General features: G+C 37.4%; 1 protein-coding gene across 3 annotated transcripts; it reads left to right on the top strand.

Annotated features, from left to right (window-relative positions):
- The first annotated feature begins 4,177 nt into the window (after positions 1-4,177).
- Positions 4,178-20,679, top strand: TMEM144 (transmembrane protein 144). Of its 3 annotated transcripts, none has more exons than XM_035552315.2 (13): positions 4,178-4,249; positions 5,174-5,289; positions 6,477-6,673; positions 7,897-8,019; positions 8,398-8,497; positions 9,034-9,114; positions 10,945-11,026; positions 12,198-12,271; positions 13,153-13,271; positions 14,599-14,718; positions 15,189-15,286; positions 17,263-17,316; positions 18,440-20,679. In XM_035552315.2, exons 3-13 carry the CDS (start codon positions 6,535-6,537, stop codon positions 18,521-18,523), a joined length of 1,074 nt encoding a protein of 357 aa, XP_035408208.1. In that variant the 5' UTR covers positions 4,178-4,249; positions 5,174-5,289; positions 6,477-6,534; the 3' UTR covers positions 18,524-20,679. The 3 variants fall into 3 exon arrangements, with proteins under 3 accessions (XP_035408208.1, XP_035408219.1, XP_035408225.1); XM_035552326.2 differs by lacking the exon at positions 18,440-20,679 and adding an exon at positions 17,919-18,363; XM_035552332.2 differs by lacking the exon at positions 9,034-9,114.
- Positions 20,680-20,978: the final 299 nt, after the last annotated feature.

The raw sequence follows: 20,978 nt of genomic DNA, 5'->3' as shown, positions 1-20,978 counted from the left end.
GCAGGCAGATGTACTGAAGAAATTCCTGCTTTCCACGGTTTTCCCTTTTTAAAAAGAGGGCCTTCTGAATTTTAGATCATTTGAGAATTGTATGTTCTTGTGAGGAGAAATGAAAAACAGACCGTGGTTTCAAAATGCTGTTAACATGCTATTAAACAGGAGCATGTTTTCTATTTGTGCTTTCCAAAATGAGGCACAGCAGTCACTATGCAGATGGAAAAGTCAAGGCAGTAAGATGTTAACAGCTTGTGAAAAGTTAAGCAGTGAGACAATGGTGCAGCTATGACTTCTGACTCCTTGCCTAGTCCAAGTACAAAATAACAAAATCTCTGTTTACTGTAATTTAAACTAAAAGAGACATTCTCTGCTCCATTATTAATACTCTAAGGGGAACAGATTGTTTAAGGAAATGCTTTCTGTTTCAGATGGGTCTAATTTGAATTTATAAAAGTTTGTGAGTGGATTTTTTTCACTGACCTCACTTTTCTTTACTTTTTGTCTAAATATGTACTACCAAGTTAAGACGTCAAGATCCCTAGCCATTACTAGGAAAAGAGCTTTTTCCAAGTCTGAGTTCTTGGAGGAATGGAGATCATAAGAAATCTCTCTGGCTCTTAAGCTCTTCTCTCAATTTTTAGTTCAAATTCAACTGCAGGGATGTATCCCCACCCCCCCCCAAAAAAAAAAAAAAAAAAAAAGACAGAGAGATTAATTGATTAATTTTAAAAGCTCCAGACAAGTGTATCAAAAATCTCAGTATAGATATGGCTACTGTTGCTTACTATCCTTCACACTTTAAAGAAGTTCCCCAATGCAGACATTATTAGATCAGCCTTAGATGCTTGAGGGTCTTGCTGAAAGATGGATGGTTGTTAGCTAGAGTTATCAGCTTTGCAGCCCCTTTGACCAACTGTGATCATAAATCACTTACAGTGAGGATAGCCTCCTATATTCCATTTAATATCAGTGCAAAATATCAGCAAATTATGCAGATAAAATCAGGGCATGGAGCATATTTACACATACACATGCAATCTTTTGAAATGCTTAAGATAGGCTTTCCCCTTTAAACATAAACAATGTAAAATAAACAGATCATTTAATTACACCTTTTGGATTTTGTTTTGACTTACTGGTGATTTTGAAAGCAGGCAATTCATCATGAAGCTTATAACCACTGCACATCTTCCAATTAATGCAAAATTTTATTTTTTTTTTTTTAACTTGCATTGCTAATGGCACAGAGTTGCTTGAGTTGGTAATGTAACACACTGCAATAGCTAATTTTGAATGTCCAGTTCTTGCATGTAGACTGTACCATGACCTGTCCATGGCAATCAAGCAGTTCAGAAATACAGTCAATTCCAGTTACTAACAGCTTTCCTTTGGTATGGCATTTCTTTTAACTTTTGTAACCTATACAATCTTCCTACAGCAATTCTTTAAAGGTTATCTAGAGGAAAGTATAAAAGGATTTGGAGTATTTTTTTTCATTCCTGATTCCCTTTGTAGCCTAGAAATTGAAATGCAGTGTACCCACCAATGTACAGTGTTGACTGCTAAAGGTTTTTTTAGGCTTTAAGTGATTATAGCAATATAATTTCCTTTATTTTTTCATGTTCAGGAAAGAGAAGTCTTTTTCTAATGTCATCCTGTTAAATTCTTTGGAATGCCTTGTTGCAAGAATTCAACTAAATAGGATTTAATATCCTGTTAATATAATAGATATTTGCCTCTAAAGTTCATATCTGGATCTTTAAAAGATAACATATTAAGACATTATTTTTTTCAGCTCTTGTGTACAGTTCCAGTGCCCTACTAGATTTCACAAAATAATCAAGACTGGAATTGCTATGGACTTGGTTGGAAAACAAACTCTTTGTTGTGTTTCAGGATCAACAAGGAAGTGTTTGCTGTTCAGGTTGGTAGTATTCTTTTTTCTTCATTTCTTACTAACCCAAAGCTGCAGAAGGGCACTAAAAGGGTGGATGGGTGGACCAAGCCAATGGCCACAAGTCACAAGCTCCCGCATCCTGACGCTGGTGTTGGCAACCACCAACAGCACCATCTAGTTTTTTTAATGCTCAGCTCCATTTTCAAAATGAGAAGACAAGGGTAACCCATTTTTTACGGAGATAACAAAAATTTACTAATTCACCTTGAAGTTCTCTAAACCTCCTGTTCACATGGTTTTACACATAAGTGATCCTCCTATATGCAATATCCTATAGCCTTTCACCTTTCTCATCCTTCCTAATTCTAGCAGTAAAACCTCTTCTTTCTCATCTGATGTATTATTCATACTATTTTTATATGACATCTTTCCTAGGTAGTCTTCTTTAATCTACACTAAATACAGCCCTTCACAGCAGTGAATACCATACCTGAAAAACTAAAAATAAGCACAAACTACTGAGAAAAACATTTGTAACAACAAAGCAATGCAATATTAATATTAACACAAAAAGCTTCTTAGTAGCTAGTGTGTTTCCCTCTGAAAGTCCAGATTACATCTTTATTTTTTCATTTTATCCTTCCTTCTTGCACCATTTGGTCATTTCAGTTTTAAGAGATATGGATTTTAAATAGGAATAATTTTTTAGCTTTCTAAGATGTCTCAGTTTGGTTCCTTCCACTGCAGTTATGACTGCAAAAATTGCTGTGAATAGAGAAATACCAAGAGTTGGCAAAGAAGAAAATATTTCCTATGCTGCCTTGTAGAGCATTTTGCAACGAAAGACAATCTATAAGCAGACACCTGCTATATTCAGAGAAGGCTCTGAAATTTGAATGTTGCCGTTTTTGACTTTAGCAAATACTTTGCATTCATGGACATCCTTCCCCAAACAGTGTTCATCTCCAATAATCTATGACTTCAATGAAGCCAACCACTACAAATCAATGAACTGGAATCTCTGCATAGTTAGTAATAGTTTAATTTGTACCATCAGTGCTCTTTCAACTATTTTGTTGATGAGAAAATGTTCCAAAACCAGAATGCTTTGAAGAAATAGCACGGAATAGAAACAGCGAGGAACAGGTGGCATCAGTTCCAACCGGTCACAGACAGTGATTAGAACTGATTACTGATCTCTCTTTTGAGATCTGTTCCTCCAAATGAAACCAGACGCAGGATTTCTGGTAAATATATTTTGTTCAACACCAAAATATTTTGAGGTCAAAACTCAACACTCTTTCTCCCTGGGCACTTGCAAGGGTGTATGTAGTTCCAGGCTAGGCTCATTACTGGATGTGCACTTGTTTTTTATGTGCAGGTAATTAATGGTTATTAATGTTAATAATTAACATTTTTTCTTAACATTTTCTTTTTTTCTTAATAAAATGACGTAACATGTAGACTTGCATTGCCTTTAGAATAAAAAGCACTTTTTTTTTTTTTCCTGGGCTACGTTTGTGACTTAGTATGCGATGTTGTTCCTCTTGGATGCACCACAGCTAAACTGTCTCCATTAGAGATATTCTGCTGTTCATCTCTCAGTGTCACACGGACAGGTGTTTTATGTTAAAATGGCGGATAAATCGTGCAGTCCTGGCTTTGCAGAGCCTATAGGGCTGAGAATTTACGCTGCAGGGGAAAAAAAAAAAAAAAAAGGAAAAAAAAGTACATCATTATTATGGATAATGCAGATTTGATTTTCAAAGTAGAGGGCACTGCTTTAGAAGACTCATGCTGTGTTTTTTTTAAGGAGGTCGATCTGAGCTGGCATCTGGAAACTGTAGTCCAGCAGGACCGAGAGAAATGTTTGCTTCATGACGAAACATGCTGACTAATAGTCTGCGCTTTAATTGGTCTGGGTCAAATCCTTACAGGGAAATGGGCAAAAGTCTCTTCTTGACCTTGGTGCAGAAGATTTATCGCTCGGATTTGATTTTTGAACAACCTGGGGGCTTCCAGGAGGACATGGAGGTGATTTCTGTACTTAGAAACAAACGCACTCTGCGTGCTGCCTGCCCAACCTGGCTGCCCCCAGTTAGCCGGCAGCCAGCCGCCCATCCTTCCCATGCCTCGCAAAGCCAGCGGCCTCGCTTTTAGGGATTTCAAGCCGCCCCGAGGGCAGCCCCTTTCCTTTCCGCTGGCCGGCCCGGGGAGTTCCCCTCGCCGTGCTGAGGCCGCCGGCACCACGGCGGCTGCTGGAGGCCGGCCGGGCGAGCGCCTCGTGGGGCGGGCGGAGGCGGGCCGAGGCGAGGGGCGGTGGCCGTGGAGGGCCGGGCGGCAGCGGCCCGTGAGGTATCATGGAAGGGCTGGGGGCCGAGGGGACACAGCTGGCACCGGGAGCTCAGGGGGAGACTCCAGTCCCGGCTGCGGGCAGCGGCCCTGCACCGCGGGGCTGGCCCGGCCCGGCCCCGGCCCCAGTGGGAGGGGAGGGCGGGCACGGCCGGGCAGGCCGCGGAAGTGAACCGGGGGAATGGCGCCGGGGGAAGGCGCCCCGCTGGAAGGGGTTCGGAGCTTGTTCCGCCGAGCTGCCGGGCGTCTGGCCTGAGGGAGGGCCGGGGGGCTGCCCACGCTGCGGGTCGTGGCTCCCGCAGGGTGCACGCCTCTTGGGGCATGCTGGTGTAAACAGGGGAAGCCAAATCTGGTTGGGTAACAGGCTGAGCTGCCCCTTTTTCCATGCGGTTTGATACTGCTTAGTGAAAATACTGCCCGAAGAACATTTTTCAAAAGCATTCATGTGCAGGAAGAGGAGAAATATTTCTGTAGCAGCTAGTCGGTGGGCTCAGAGTCACCAGAGGTCATCACTGTGCCACCACGCCACCACAGAACTGACAGGAGTCACCTGAAATAAGGATGAAAATACCCACCCTTAATGGCAAATAGAATATAGGAGAAGCATGCAAATAAGCCATGTGACATGCAGCCTCTTAAAATACTAGCTTAATGAGCAATTTCAGATCTTGACAGCAGTGTGGATCTGCCTTGAGTTGAAAGCTCTCAAGGGCAGGTTTTTTGGTTTCATAGCTGTCTGTAAGGACTGTAGCAGCATGTTGCTGTTAAGTGAAGACAATTACATCATAATTTGTTGTCTGCAACAGAACATGGTGGCGCTTTTCTGAGGAAACAGTGAAAATGCAGAACAAACATCTAGTGAGATAAACCATTGAAGTTAGTGGGATAAGGCCAATGTATACCAACAATATTTTATTTACTCTGCAGCTCAGAAACCCTGAAATGTCAGGAAGGGCTACTTACTGAAGAACCCCCATCAGTAACAACGATTCCACTTGTCTCTGCTTCAAGTTTCAGATACTTCTGACATCCTGGCAACTTCAGTAAGTGCTTCTGGTTTGGCATTTGTTAGCTGTAAGCCACTGGTGGCACATATGCTGTTAGTTCATCTGGCAATTCTACAATGAAAACAAAAGGCGGCTTTTAGTGAACCCTCTGAAAATCCCAGAACAAGACAGAGTTAATGCCCAAGTATGTGCAAAAATGTGAAGTCGATTTAATGCTGTGTACCAGTTCATTATTTGCTCTCGACATTGGATCATATAATCATAGAATAATTTTAGTTCGGAAGGGACCTCTGGAAGTCATCTAGTTCAATTCCTCACTTAAAGCACTGCTATCAGCAAAGTGCATCAGGTTGTTACAGGCCTTGTCCAGCTGAGCTTTCTCTTGAAGTCATTAAAATTGAGTTGAAAGTTGGCCCTGGTATTTAGCCAAATTTGGAGACCAAGTGCCCAAAACCTTGGAGAGTTGCAGAGTTTTCATCAGCCTGAAAAAGCATACTCTCCCTCAGTTAATTGAAAGTTGTGTTTCTTTTCCATTTTTGGTGTCATAATTCTAGTTCTCCAGCTGTGCTAATCTTAAATGTGCACAATATGGAGATTTTAGAGATAAAAAGCAGACAGTTATTTTGCCCTTCAGCACACAGATTTTCTCTTAGTAGGTAGAAAACTGAAATATTTTTAAAGTAAAGTTTATCTGTGCATTAATGAAAACAGGCTGATAAACAACTTTAAATTTGAAAGGATATTAATACTTTACCTGCATAAAAACTCACTTAAGAGCTAAAGAAACAAGTCAGGTATTCAAAATGCTGCAGTGTAATCAGTTTTATTACTGTCTTTGACAGTGTGTGAGGGTTTTTCTTGTGCAAAAGCCACCTCTTGTACATTACTTGTCTGCAAAAAGAATTTGGTATATTCACTCAGTGAATCAAGTTTGATGGAATGAAGACAGCTAATGTAAGCCTTTATCTGTCTTCATCATTATTGCGGTATCACAGTATCTCTCAGCCTTTGAAGAAATCTTTGTTCAACAAAGTTCAAAGTTTGAAGTTCATCTTTGAAGAAATCCCAACATTATTGCACTTCACTGTGTCTGTGGGTCCCAGGCAAAACAGGGCCTTTCCAGCTTCTGAGACTGAAAAGTAGGGTCCTTTAAGTTGCAGTTTTCTGAATTAGATTGGTATTAGTTAATACTCTACATGTTTAATTCTGCTCTCTGATTTCAGAATCTGTCAAGACTTGCAGCAAAACAACCCAGCAAAAAGAGACACCTTCAGAGCAAAAATGATCATTGGAAAAGTTTACAATACCATTAACATCAGCAATGGAACAGATCTTGCTATTGGATTTACTTCTTCTGCAGTAGCTGTCCTTCTCTTTGGGACAAACTTTGTGCCTGTTAAAAAATATGACACTGGTGATGGTAAACTTGTTTCTATTTTTACTTATTTGTTTTTTGTTGGTGTTTCTATTTTGGTGGTGCTTGGGGTTTTTGTTTTGTTTTGTTTTGCTAGTTGGAATAATATTTTACTAGCACATGTAATTGTTTCTATAAATAGGTTTATAATATCATCACAGTCTTGATCCATGGAACATGTTTCAATTTTCTCTGTTCCTGTTACGGTATAAAGAAATAAGGTATTGGTTCTGGATATGGCAAATCTACTTTTGCTGTATACTTCAACAGTAATGATGATTTCATGAGCATGTCACAATAGAAAGCAAAATGTCCTTTCTTTTACCATCATAGGGATTCTCTGACACATACGCTGTTATTTATACTGTAAAAGTTGTTGGACTTTGGAGATTGCTGCTCTTCAAACATGGACCTAGGATAATATGAAAACAATCAAAAATGGAAATGTTGATATTTTTATCTAGTTAACCCAGTAAGAGGAAATATCACTTCTATTTCCTACTTAGAATTTTACCACTTCATCATTCTAGATTCATGTTGTGTTTGCATGTCTATTTGAAGCATAGTCAATTACCAGATCCCTAGAGGAATAAATCTGCCATTATGTTATCGTAATACTAGTATCTGCATTACAGACTGCAGAGCCTCTCTCTCTTCTTTGTGCCAAATACAGTCCTAACAGGACACGGCTGGTTTAAAGAGAAAGTGTTAGGTCAGCTGGCATAAAGTTAAATGATTTGCTTGGTTGACCCGTAGAGAATCTATAAATATAGGAGAAATCTGTCCAAACTCTGTCATTCTCAATGTTTTGGGTTGGTGGAAAAGCCTGAGCTTGGAGCTTTGAAGGAGTTTTGTCTTGTTCAGTCATCTGTGCTAGCTGATCCTGGGTTAGTGGGAGAAACTTGAAGTAACTTAATATCCTGTTTGTCAGAAACACGTCAGAATTTTCAGGCATTTCACAATCAGGGCCTGTGTAAACTTTGCCCAGCAAAGTGTCTTCTGTATGAAGAGTGCATAGCAGGAAATAGGTTGACCAAATTTTAACACCCAACCCTAAAATGCATCCTTTGAATATATTGTAACATGGTTCCCTGAAGTTCACAAAGGAGGTGTCCAAGTTCATTTTTTCTGTATCATTTAAGCTAAAATGTACTATATTAAAGAGGTAAGAGACTCACACTTGCAGTGTTCTATTAATTCTCTCTTGTGTGCATTTGATTTTTTCATAGGCATGTTCTTCCAGTGGATTCTCTGTGCTTCCATATGGATAGTTTCTTTGGTGGTCAATTTAATCCAGAATTGCCCTCGTTTTTGGCCTCTGGCTATGGTTGGGGGTTTTGTGTGGGCTACAGGTAAGGATTCTAATTCTTGAAACACAAAGTAATCCTAACTCATCGTAAAGACTTTTCCATATATAAGGTAGTTATTTGGCTTTTCCAGTCTTGGTATTAAAAAAGCTTTACGCTTACAGAAAATATTATTGTGAATAATGATGTTCTCCATGTTGGATGGCCCTACTTAATGTATTTTTATTTATAAGCAGCGAATTCACACCAAAAATTATTTTTAAAATGGTTTAATTTAATTTTTAAAAACTCTATTGCCTACTAACTTGTAGTTGCCTAATTTGTTTTCCATTCTGAACAGTCTCAGAATCTAAAGCTAAAATAGGCAAGACCACAGTCTAGCTTTTGACTGATTTATTTTATTTTATTTTATTTTTATTTCAGGCAATGTTACTGTTGTCCCTATTGTTAAAACCATTGGCTTAGCTCTTGGTCTTTTGATATGGGCTTCTTTTAATTTGCTGACAGGCTGGGCGAGTTCAAGGTCAGTATGCTTAAGTCATACATTAGTAATGATTCCATTTTTTTGCTAATAAAAAAATATTAATCAATAAAGAGGATTAATCATACATAAAAGGTATTTTTCCTTCTCATTGGAAAGTACTCAGGTTAATTATTTTATCTTTTTGTGTTTCCTCTGCCTCAATAGGAACAAAAATGCCCAGTCATGGTCATTCACATATTTGAGTAAATAAATAATGTATTTGTTTACATCAAACTAGTACTAGTATTTTTTCTTCTACAGCATGGGCTGATAGAATGATTTAAATTAGCCTTGATTTTTAAATACCCAGATTCAAAAAAATCAATCTCAATTAAATTAAAGACTTCTTTATTTTTATAATAAATGTAGTTTTTTGCAAGCCAACTGATGCAACAATCCATAATATAAACTAATATATTGCTAATATAAACTTAAGCAGAAATATTTCTATGAGTAAAGATTTTCAAGACTACGTTATAATTTAGGTATTTTGTATGCAGTCAATGCAGCTAAGTGTAACTAGTTAAATATTCTAGATTTGGTTGGTTTGGAATTGACCCAGAAGAGGTATCAAGACCAGTCTTAAATTATATTGGAGCTGGGCTTTCATTATTAAGGTAAAAACTTATAATTAATTTCTCTTAACATAATTTATATGTAATAATCAGAGGAACAATTTAACCAAAGCGTAAAAGTATTGAAGTACTTTTTTTGCAAATTGATTTACAACAAAATTCATGAGTTGTCTATACCAAGCTTGTCAGTGCTACATTTCAGAATGGAAATATGCACATTTTCCAGTACAGTGGTGAAATGATTATTAATAAACATAGAAGTCTGTTTTTATGCTGGTAGGCACGTTCAAGGCAAAGCTGTGGTGCACTAATCCTCTCCCTAGCCAGATTGTTCAACTGGTTCACTTCAACCAAAGTTTGAGAGGGTGCTGAAACTAACTAGAAAAACCTTGGTGAGAAAACATCTGTGAGATATCTGTTCTGACTTAACTCAGTTGTCAGTACAAATTCTTCCTCTTAACAGGAGAATATCCCCCAGATCCTTTCGGGTCCATAAAAAGCCAGAGACTATGCCTTATTTCTTGTGCTTAGTAACTCCCTGTCTACCTGACCACCACCACCAATTCCCAAATAGTAACTTCATGATCTTCAGAAGGACTTCTACTTATTATTCGTTTACTATTTGTATTAGTGCAGATTTTGGCCTAAAACACAGAGGAAAAAGGGTCTCTGTTATATAGCAGTGTCCTTGCTTTCCAGCTGGGTGACCAGGGAGGTCTTTCCAGGAACAGAAAGGTGGCCCCAAATCCTAGGGACGGTGGACAGTAGGCTTTCCGTAAGCATGCTAAGCATATCCACAAAATACTTTCAGGAAAAGAAGAGCGTTAAGACCATGGAACCCATTCTTGATGGCTAGGAGAGAGTTGCTGCCCAAGATTGATGAATTTCACTTCCACTCCTCCCTGAGAATCTGTAGCTTTTTACCCATTACCATTATATTTAGGGCATGATTTTGAGAGGTACTCACAAAATAGTAGGAGTGCTGTTATTCCTGCCTGATGAATTTATGTAGCTCACCAGCTGCTTCCTGCCTATTTCTGAGATATCACAAAAAGTGATCAACAAGGAAAAAGATCCTGACCAAACATGTTTTCCTGGCAAAGCTGCAGGTGTTGCTCTGTAGAGCTCAGAAGCCTGTTTTTTTGGTTTTAGCCTCCTGTGCGGGACCTGTACATATTTGCCTAGTCCCTCTGGAGGAAGCTGGCACCTTTTTGTATCTATCCTTATTCCTTTAGCAGGAGATGAATCACTCTTCAGATGGAGGCATTTTGCTTATGGTTATAGAAAGAATTAGTAAATCATTAAAATACCTTGCTTAAAAATAAAAACCGGAATCTGTCAGTTCTGATTACACACACACACCTGATTTCCAGGAGTGGGGTGTAAAAGCTTTCTTCATTTTATTAACTCAGTGCACTGGAGCAATCAATACCCCTTCTCCTTCCACATATGCATGAGGCCCTGTGGGAGCAGTGTTCTCCCACTTGGATACAACAAAAAGCTCAAGACTATCAGTTTTCCCTGAGCACAAATCCAATTCTGTGCAGGTTTAAGTTGTTCCATATAGAATTTGCATGCAGATGTTCGACTATATGTGGTTCAACAAAGGGCACTGTTAATAACACAACTGTTGTTAGCACGTGGCTGTAACTACACACCATAAAAAAGAAACATTTCAATCCTATTATATAGAAGAGAGAATTATAAAGTGATAACGACTAATCTGTTTGTTTACTTTTGCTGAAGTGGTTTGTTAAGACTGTTCAGAGCAACTGCATTGTAAAAATATATTGAAGTAAATCTCTGGACACTAAATGTTATGTCCTCATGAGCTAACTTGCGGTATTCATTGATGTATTCTTTTCTTCTGAGTGCTGTCATATTTCTTTTTATAAAAACTGAAGTCCAGAGTTCTTCAGCTTCATTAGAAAGAACGCCATTACTGAGAGAAAGTGTAAGTACTCTACAGTTGTTATTCTGCAGCTGTGAAAATACACATACATGTTAAAACAAACAAAAATTGCTTAACGTTAACTGGTTTTCATAGGATATTGATTGTATTTAATTTGTGGATCTTGTATATTTAGTTAAATGTGAACAGCAGAAAAGGTTTTCCCAAGTGTTCTTTCTCTATTGTCAGCCTTATATGTGACTTGTAAGCCATTATGCCAGAGGCTATATTAAAGACAATGTGCATTTTTCCTTTCTGAAAAGAAGTAGTAGTTTTAGAAGAAGAATTTATTAGAAGAATAGGTTTTAGCTACAAAAGTAGGAGAATGCTTAGAGGAAATGCAACAGAGTGTACAAGTCTTATCCACCAGATTTTTGCCTTGTTCCAAAGCCAAAGGACTGTCAGAAGTCCCTGGTTCTCAGCATTGGCTGTGGCACTGGTTGGAGGCCAAAGACAAGTGCCAGACTGGGCTCCCAAAGAAGTGACAGCCAAAATCCACAACAATAGCTGGAAAACAGGAGACTCCCAATAGAATTCCCTGTTCCTGCCCTTATTCGTGTAGGTCAGTGATGCATCAAAACTCAATTGCTACCTGAACATAGAGCCCCTGAGAGTTTTCTTGCTGTGCTTGGTGATCGTGATCTCTAGAGGTCCCAATCTACCAGAGCACATCTCAGAAGATAAACTGCAGGATTAGAAGAAAGGAATGTTGCAATCTCTTTACGTTGCAGATCAGGGTATTATTTTCTCTGTTGGCAAATGGTCCTAGTATTCTGACAGTAGCACCAGAGCTATCAACAAAAGGCAAAACTGCATCATAAATAAAATCTATACATTAAATCATTCATCATATTTAAGGAAGGGCAAGTTTTGAAAGGCAGACCTGCATGTAGATTAAAAAAAAAAAAAAAAGTTAATGAGTGCTCTATTATGTAGTAAACCCCAAATACATAGCCAAAAACTTAGAAACTTTGTGGTAGGTAGATCCAATTATTACTGCTTTTTTTATTTCCAAACTTATTTTTCTTTTTTATTCAGAGCATTTCTGTCAAATCTTGTTTCTCCTTCCATTATCGTTTTCTTAGAGCAAAACCACTGTATTAATACATTTGAGATGCTGTTTTTTATTAAAAAAAAGAAAAAAGATTGAGTGAAACCTCTTGTTTTTCTGCAGTCTGTTAATGCTTCTGAAGAGATCTCTGATGAGTCATGGGTGAGCAGACTTTCTCCAGCAAAAAAAAGACTCATGTAAGTCATTAGCAGTTCTTTTACTGATGCAGGTCAAGTAGCCAGAGAAAGTAATATAACACAGAGTAAGAACAGAATTTGCCTTCTAGTTTTCCTAGCATAGACATGTGTTCATAAATAATAGTTTTTAAAATACTAGCATACTATGTGTATCTCTGCGTATCTGTTTAGCTGCTCAGCTAGTTGGATAATTTTCTTCTCACTGTTCAGTGTGCTATACCTTACCAAAGAACAAGATGTGCGAAGTAAATAGCAATAGCATTAAGTACAGAGCTGTTTCGTAGCACCTGGTTGATTAGCACCCCAGCATAGAAAGAGGTCATGCTTCCAGGTGTGGCTTCCAGGTGAGTACACCTGGAAAAGGTATTGCAGCATGGTTAGGAGACAGGAGAAGTGATCCAGGGTGGAAGCAGCGGCTAGCAAGGAGACAGTGTGGGGACTGGCGACAGCCAAGGACACAATCATCTGGAGGTGGAGAAGGGGAGCAAGGAAGCAATGATACTGGAAATCATTATAAAGAAAGTACGGACTGAAACGATGGAGCTGAGAGTGGGAGCATTTTAACTATATTTTTGTTAGTTTTCTCCCAGCTTCTCTCTTAGGCAGTATTGGTTAGTTGATGTCTCTTGTCATGAATGTAGATTGCAGACTATTGGGGCAGGAGTTGTCTGTGTTACTTGGACACAAAGTGCAGGAAAACCGAATTACTGTTTTGAAAATTTTCTACGCTAAAAAGTGCTAAAATACATCGTTTTTATAGCATCGCTACCAATTTTTGTAAGATTATCAGGTTTTAACTGCAATACTGTATGTCTTGTGTATTGTCTACTTCCCTAATTAACAGTAGGCTTTTTTCTCCTTTTTTTTTACTCTTTTCAAAGAGGATGTAGCCTAGCTGTAGTGGCTGGGATACTCTATGGTTCCAGTTTTGTACCAGTACTTTACATCAAGGACCATGGAAGAAGAAATGAAACTATATACGCAGGAGCAAGTCAATTTGGTAAAGGCTAATAGGTCGCTTTTACTTTATTTCATTATTATGTTGTGGTTTTCTGCTTTCATAAAGGCACAGAGTGAAATTCTTCATACTCCTGGAAATACACAGTGGCAACTTACTAGTTCTGTACTATGTTACATGTTACTGAGTTGTTATTATAATACTAGCACTCCTTTTTCCAAAAGGTGTATTAAACCATTAAAACAACGGTGGTAAACAGCCCAGAAGATAACATATTTATCTTATTTAACACCTTCTGAAACGTAGCTAACACTCTCAAAATACCAAGTTCATATGTTAGGAATATGAGGGGCAAAAGCTTATCAGTTGCTAAATTAGTAAAGGAAAAGGTTGAACGTGATTGAAGAGCAGAAGAGAGATACAAAAGTTTAAGTAATTAAAATCATGTCAGTTTTGTAGTGGAAGCCATTTAATGTAGGTGTAATAGCTAATTTCAAAACATTTCTCAAGAAACATTTTCCTTAAGATTTAGGATATAATCTATCAAGTAATACCAGTGGCAGCTTAAGGCCCACATTCCACTGAGACAGCACAGTGCTGCCATTAACAAATGCTTATTGTAATGCATACAATTTCTCTTGGATATAGCAACTTACACATTTCCAAGCAAGACAAAACAGCTGTTATCATTACTGTATCTGTCTTTCCTGATGAGGAATTACAGGTCCAAGGAGATAGAGATCACCTTGCTACATGGCTCTGTTCTATCACGTTGAAAATGCTCTATTTAGTGCTTATCAAATCCATAAGGGATTTGTTATTGTTAATAAGTATAGTGGTCTAAATTATGATGCGTCCTTCAAGATAAGGAAAGGACAAAACTGTGCTATGTTTATCTTGCTTCGTATGTGCAGTTGTCGTGCCTCTAAAAGTACAGCATAAAGAAAAGAAGCAAGGCTTTACAACGAATGTAAATGTAGATAGTTAGGAGAGGATGTAATTATGTAAAACCCCTCCCTGCAGTTTTGTAGCCTCACCCAAGTATTTTCTTATGCTTTTAATAAATGAATTCAGTAGCTTGACTAATAGAGTTACAAAAATAACAACTCACAGAAATGCATAAAAGCTTATGATAAATGCTAGGGTCAATGTAGCATTTAATTCATGTTTAATATGATCTGTATGATTGACAAAATCCATCCAGAGCCAGACTGTTAGCTGGGCTCATAACCACAATTGAATTTGAATTGTGGCATCTTACATGTGTTTTTTTTTGTTTGTTTTTGTGAATGCCATCAGTGAAATAAATTTAGCTAAAATTATGAACTGATGTTTTAGACTAATACGATTTTTGCAATTTCTCCTTCAGATTTAGATTATGTTTTTGCACACTTCAGTGGAATATTTCTTACAAGTACCATCTACTTTTTGATCTACTGTGCCATCAGGAAAAATAAACCTATAGTTTATCCCCAAGCCATACTGCCAGGTATGTTTGTTAAACTAGGAATTCATTTCGGTTACTTCTTCTGATTCTTTTGCAGCGATTAGTTCAAGCTATATGAAGGAACTGTAGTTAGCCTCTGAAGTCTCTTCATTTTAATTTTTGTCTGTTCAGAAAGAGCAGTCCTACTAGGTTAATTAAGATTAGGAAGCAATGATATATTCTTGTTCTAATCTGAAACGTGACATTGCAAACAATGCATTTTCAAAAACTCACTCTGTCAGAGAGTAGAGTATGTTGCCCAGAAAACTGCAATCTTTAATTATAATTTCCTACTTCAGTTGGAGTAGCTGATTTTATCCCTTGAGACTTGGTTTAGATTCTCAGAACCAGCTTGTTAAAGTAATTAAATAATAAACTATTCAATTTCTGTATTATGCTATTAATACGAATGTTTCACAGATTGCTGTCTATACTTTGCTGTACGTGTTTTTGATTTGGATTTATTTTTCTAGGGTTTGTTTCTGGTGTGCTTTGGGCAATAGCCAATTGCTGCTGGTTCATAGCCAATAACTATCTCAGTGCTGTGGTCAGCTTTCCAATAATTACCGCAGTAAGTACATAAAAAATAAAAGCTGTGACTAGAAATGCAGATTCCCCGCCCCCCACCCCCAGTAGTGAAAATTAAGTTGAAATTTTGACATGTCCAGATAATTTTTTTTCCAAAAGTATACATTACATGTTCTTTTGCTTGTCTGCGCTAGCATTTGTTTTTTTTGGGAACTTAAGAGAATGCGACAAGCACCATCTTGGCCAATGCCAGGCTTAAAAAGCAGGAGCTGAAAGTGTCGGTCTTCAGGTTATATAAAAACCAGTGCTCTTTGGCCAGAACTATTGTCAACTGAGGTGATAAAAAGAAGAAAAGTTACTTGCTTTCATCCCAGCAAGTATCTGTAGTTCTGGACTTTTTCGTTTGTGATTTTTATATTTTATCAGTCATTTTGCTTAATTAAGTTAGCTATTTTTTATTGTCACCGTTTTCAAATACACCAAACATTCTGTATCGCTGAAAATAATTTTCTTACAAAAACACAAGGAAAATAGGTTGGCCAATTTTGCCTGTGTTATTCCTGCTTTTGATACTGTACCTTTAAAACACTGTTAATGTTCAGAAGCTGCGTGAATTCCATCACTATGTAAAAATAAATTTTGCCTTTATTCTCTTGCCAGTCTGCTAGATGGTGCTGCAAAGCTAGATAACTTCTGGCAAATTAGAGTTCATGAGTATCACAAACAAAGTTCTGCTGAACAGCTGTATTTTGGAAGCAAACTAATGAAACAACATTAATAGGGATTAAGCTTTGCCTCAAGATGCAGTGAATCAGAATAAACTCTGCACTATGCAATGGAAAAAAAAAAAAAAGACTTGGGATCATTCTAATTAGGAACTGAAGGATTAATAGAAAGCAGCTTTAGTAACTTTGTTTATCAGTATACCTAAAGGGGAAGGATGTAAAATAACTACATGAAAAATTGTAAGGACAGCACTGATGAGAAACTGCTTATCTGTGCTGCAGTTTTGGAACTCTTGCTTTACTTCACCCTAGAGAGAACTTCAAACAACATCCCTTTAACAATTTGCTTCATTTTAAAAATGCATTCCTCTAGCAGTGTAGGCTATCTAGAAAGTGAAGTAACACCTTAGTTGTTATTTAAATAATATTTGGCAATTTCACTAAGAAGTGGCACGCACAAACACATTCAACATAATATTCTGTTTCCTGCTGGCCTAAATTTATGTCCCATCGGGTGTACTGAAGATGGAGGGAGTAAGATCACTGTCCAGACATCTGTCAAGTGTTTCTGAGAGCAGAGAGTTTTCGCTTCATATTCAGATAATATTTTCTCATCGGTCATGAGAATTCAGATCATTGCTCCCACAGGAGAAAAACTGTATTACTGGGAGTGCCTGGAAATTATCACTGTGTACCTCTTGTTTTCTCTTAGCTAGGAAATCTGTAAGACACCATCACAGATAAACAGCAGTTTTCCTGACCTGTCTTATCTGTCTGGCTTTGTGCTTTGTCCAGATGGCTGAAATACAGGAAATACATTTATGTTCCAGTTTCTTGATATCATACTGAGCAATAAAATCAAACTTTGTCAAGAGTGGTTAGTCCTGGTAATAGAGGAAACATTAGCAATATCCATGGTGGCTGCCAAGAAACCTGAATAGACCTCTGAAACAAGGTAACAAATGAAAATCTGTGGAGTTTGAACTGGTGAGGCCTATTATTTAGAGCCTACTAAAAGAATGTATAACCGCCGGTGCAGACTCCACAGCTTAATTTAGGACGAAATTATGCCCTCTCTTTTAAAAAAAAAAAAAATCTCTTTAGCCCTTCTTGGAGAATTTATTGTGTCTTACTTCGTAAAGACTTCAGCAATGTATATGCTTTTGCCATGAGTGCTGTACAGGATGGAGAGGCCTAAATTTGCTACCCAGATGAAATACAACCGTCCTAAAAACAATAATAGGAAGGTGGCACATTTTACATTGGTAATATACAAGTGAATCTTATTCTTTAGGGTCCTGGCCTTGTTGCTGCAGCTTGGGGAGTCCTCGTATTTAAAGAAATCAAGGTAATCTTACTAGGTTTCTTACCTAGTCTCTCTCCTCCTTGTCTCTAGTTCTCAGAACAGCATGATTTGGTATATAGCTGTATCTGTTAGATTTCTCCTCCTTACAAGTACTACATTATGAAGCTGAAAGTCATGTCATGCAATGCTAAGTTTTCCAAGAAAGATGAACTTTGAACAATTTTTACAGGAATGACGATTTGAATTCCATGACTATTAGCAGCAGTGGGAGTAAATGAAGACTGCAGCGGGGTCAGGATGCCAAGCATAGCCTGAAAACAGTATTTATTTGAGCTAGCTTTCAGTGGGGGCAGGGGAATGAGCAGTCGTCCCAGTAATCACGTAGATCAGTAGTTAAGGAATTTAGGGTCAAATTCTCGAGAGGACCAAAAAATTAGGCTGAGGACAGTTGAGCCTGCTGATTACAGTACAGTGTAGAGATTGTTAAACTGATATAGCAGCGATAGCACAGAATGGGGTAATTTACTAGATGTTAACATGGCTAAAATTATTTTTCAAGTGGAATTTGAAGCATAGCAGTGTATGTCTCAGGTTTCCTTAACTAGTCTGGCCAAGATCCATTGATATCTATTTTGCCATTACAGATTGTATCTGATATTTCTGATGACTGTGTAAAATGCATTAGGCATCCTTGGAGCAGGAACTAGAAGTCCCCTCTCCCTCACTGCAGACAAATGTTGCAGCACACTAGAAGACTGTCGTGTTCATTATCCAAATCTTTGTGACTCACTCGGTCTTTCATCTTTTTCATACATATTAGAATAGTCTCAGCATAGATGCTTACTATTTAAATATCATCTGAAAACAGACTGAAGTCCTTTAAAAAGACTAAAAAAGAATTGATGAATTAATTTTATGAATGTTTATGAATGTGCATGGCATCATAGATTGCTTGTATTGAATGTTTTTGAACAACAAATGTTTCAAATATTGTATGAAATAAAATGCTATAAAATATGTTGTATGAAGTAAAATGCTAACATTTCATATAACGGGTGCATTCATTTTGTCATAAATTAAATGAAACTTTATTTTACTTTTTTTTTGTGAAGTGGTACCTATTATGACATGATATTTTTCTTTTTCTCTCCACTTGGCTGTCCAGGGACTGAAAAACTACGTGTTACTCTCAGTAGCATTTTGTATCATTTTGGCCGGATCACTCTCCACAGCTTTTTCTAAAGTTTGAAGGGATCTTCTTACCAGTAGATGGTGCTACTGTCTAGTATAATCAGAAGGACACTGATGGTGTATCACAATAGGTATTTCCAAAATGTATGTCCAACATTTACCCTAACGTTCTTTGGGCAGGTAATAATCATTCCCACTTAGCATGAAAGAAAATCTGGAAATGTTTGCTTCCGCATCTTTTGCAAGAGCGGTTGTATCAAAGGTGTTCTTTTAAATAAAGCTCAGTGATTTTATAGTTACTGATTTTTCTGGTTTAGGTATGAAGCTTGCATCATTGTAAGTTCCAGTTCCTTTCTATGATGATGGATTAAAGGGATATTGATTCTTAGTCTGTTAGTAATCTGTATAGCTAATTCATTTTATTCCGAAATTCTTTCTTGATGACTTGATTATAACATGTCTTGAAATATTCTTTTTGGAACTGATACAAAGATGTGAAACAGTTGTTTTTTTTTTATTTAGGGGCATTGATCTTTAAAGTCACCATTTTACATAAAAACTTTATCTTCCAATCACATCAGAATTTTGAAGGAAATATGGGGGAAAAATGATAAAAAATGTAACATAAATTACTAGTGTTTGCTTTAGATGCAAGAACATTATGTTGAAATCATGACCATAATACAAATAGTTGGGCATTTTGTTGTTTGTTGTTTTGTTTCGTGTTTTTAATTTGAGTTGTATGCAATTTTGCAAATAAACACTTCTTTTCTGAAACCAGTTATATTGCAATATGAGCTAAGCATGTAGTTCACAGTTTGTTTCCAGATCATTTGGGGCATTTTCTGAATACTTATTACTTATTTTTCTTTTCCATGTAGCACGATCAAAGCTTAAAAATTATATATGGTGAAGTATCATGCTAAGACTACCAAGTCTTTTTGCTACCCAAAGCAAGGTCATCTATATCTAAATCACTTCTGACAGTTGTTATCAAACTTGTTTATTTAAAAATAATAAAGTGGTTTTACCATCTTTTTAGACAGACTACCCAGTTTCTAAGTATCTTTCCAGCTAGGAAGCTCTAATGTCCAAAGATGTCACTGTGAGCAGTGTTATGTCTGCTATTCAGTGACCATTGCTGACATGGAGAACCATTTGTTTTCTTACTCATCACAGCTTTCACACATGCAAAGCATGTTGTCTGAACCCACCCTTAGTCTTCTCTTCCACACATTAGATAAGTCCAGTTTCTGCACTTCTCACATGTTTGGAATATGTACATCATTCTTTTTACTTCTTCCCAAACTCACTAAGTGGACTAAATCTGCCTAGAAAAAAACAGACGCAACACTCAGACTACAGTCTTACAGAAAACAAGAACAGCAGCAACGGGATTATTTTTTTTCATCTAATTTACAAGCTGTTCATGATCATATATGATAGTATGACGCTTTTTGCCAACACAGCTTGATATTGTAAGCATGTCTAGATTACATTCATAATTTCACCTTCCTTCTTTTCCACACTTCTTTGTCTACTACTTGGCAGATTTTATCTTAGAAGTGTTGCTTCACCCCCTTTTTTCCATTCTATTCCTATCCGAGTGTCAGAACATGGTGTCTGACAGGCTTTTTTCCCATCGGGCGTTTCTCCAGTTTTGCTCCATATGTTAAGTCTGGCCTTCAACAAGTTTGCAACATTTTCCAGCCTGTTGTTATTTACAAATTTAATAAACATGATCTCTTAATTACTCTAAATCATTTATGAAAATGTTGTATAGTATTGGCCTGTACTCTCTTTTTTTTGGAATCTAAAGCAATCTTTTGACTCTGACAGGGAATTAATCGATTGCTCTCGTGAGTACAATTTCTCTTACTGTGATTTTATTTAGATTGCATTCTCCCAGCTTATATGTAACATCTGATACAGCTGCTGCAGTCAAGATGTATAATGTGTACCGCTCACAAGCCCTGCTATTGCAGAGAAAGCAGGTCAGTTTGACTCAATTTCTTCTTGACAAGTCCTTCTAGATTGTTACTTACCTAACTGTTAGTGTATTGACTCTGACAAGGAAGAGTACTTTGTTCAAATGTTTTTGAAAGAACTTGAATTAAATTGGACATTTATGATTTCCCTGGATGTGCTTCCCTTCAACTCCTGTATTCCTGGAATAACCCCCTATGCCAGAAAATTGCTAATAAAAAAAGGATTGGCAGAAACAAAAGACTCTGTTTTCAGGCTCCTCTGCTTTACAGGCATACTTTAATATGTCAGTTTTTTGCCAGTCAGTATTGAGTTCTTAAGTCAGCATTTGGAATTGTGTCAGCACTGACCGTGATCTGTTCAAGCAGGACTGAAGGAACAACAAGGGTGCTGGGCACTTCAGTTTATAATGTCATTTTTGTATAGAGACAGATTCTCATTTATTTCCTAACGCGTTTATGAACACATACAAAAAAAAAACAAGTAATTCACTGTTTTGCTAGAATAATTACAATTCATTACAATAT

Source organism: Cygnus atratus, chromosome 4, assembly GCF_013377495.2.
Source record: "Cygnus atratus isolate AKBS03 ecotype Queensland, Australia chromosome 4, CAtr_DNAZoo_HiC_assembly, whole genome shotgun sequence".
NCBI lineage: Eukaryota > Metazoa > Chordata > Aves > Anseriformes > Anatidae > Cygnus > Cygnus atratus.
This window is presented reverse-complemented; position numbering and strand designations above follow the sequence as displayed.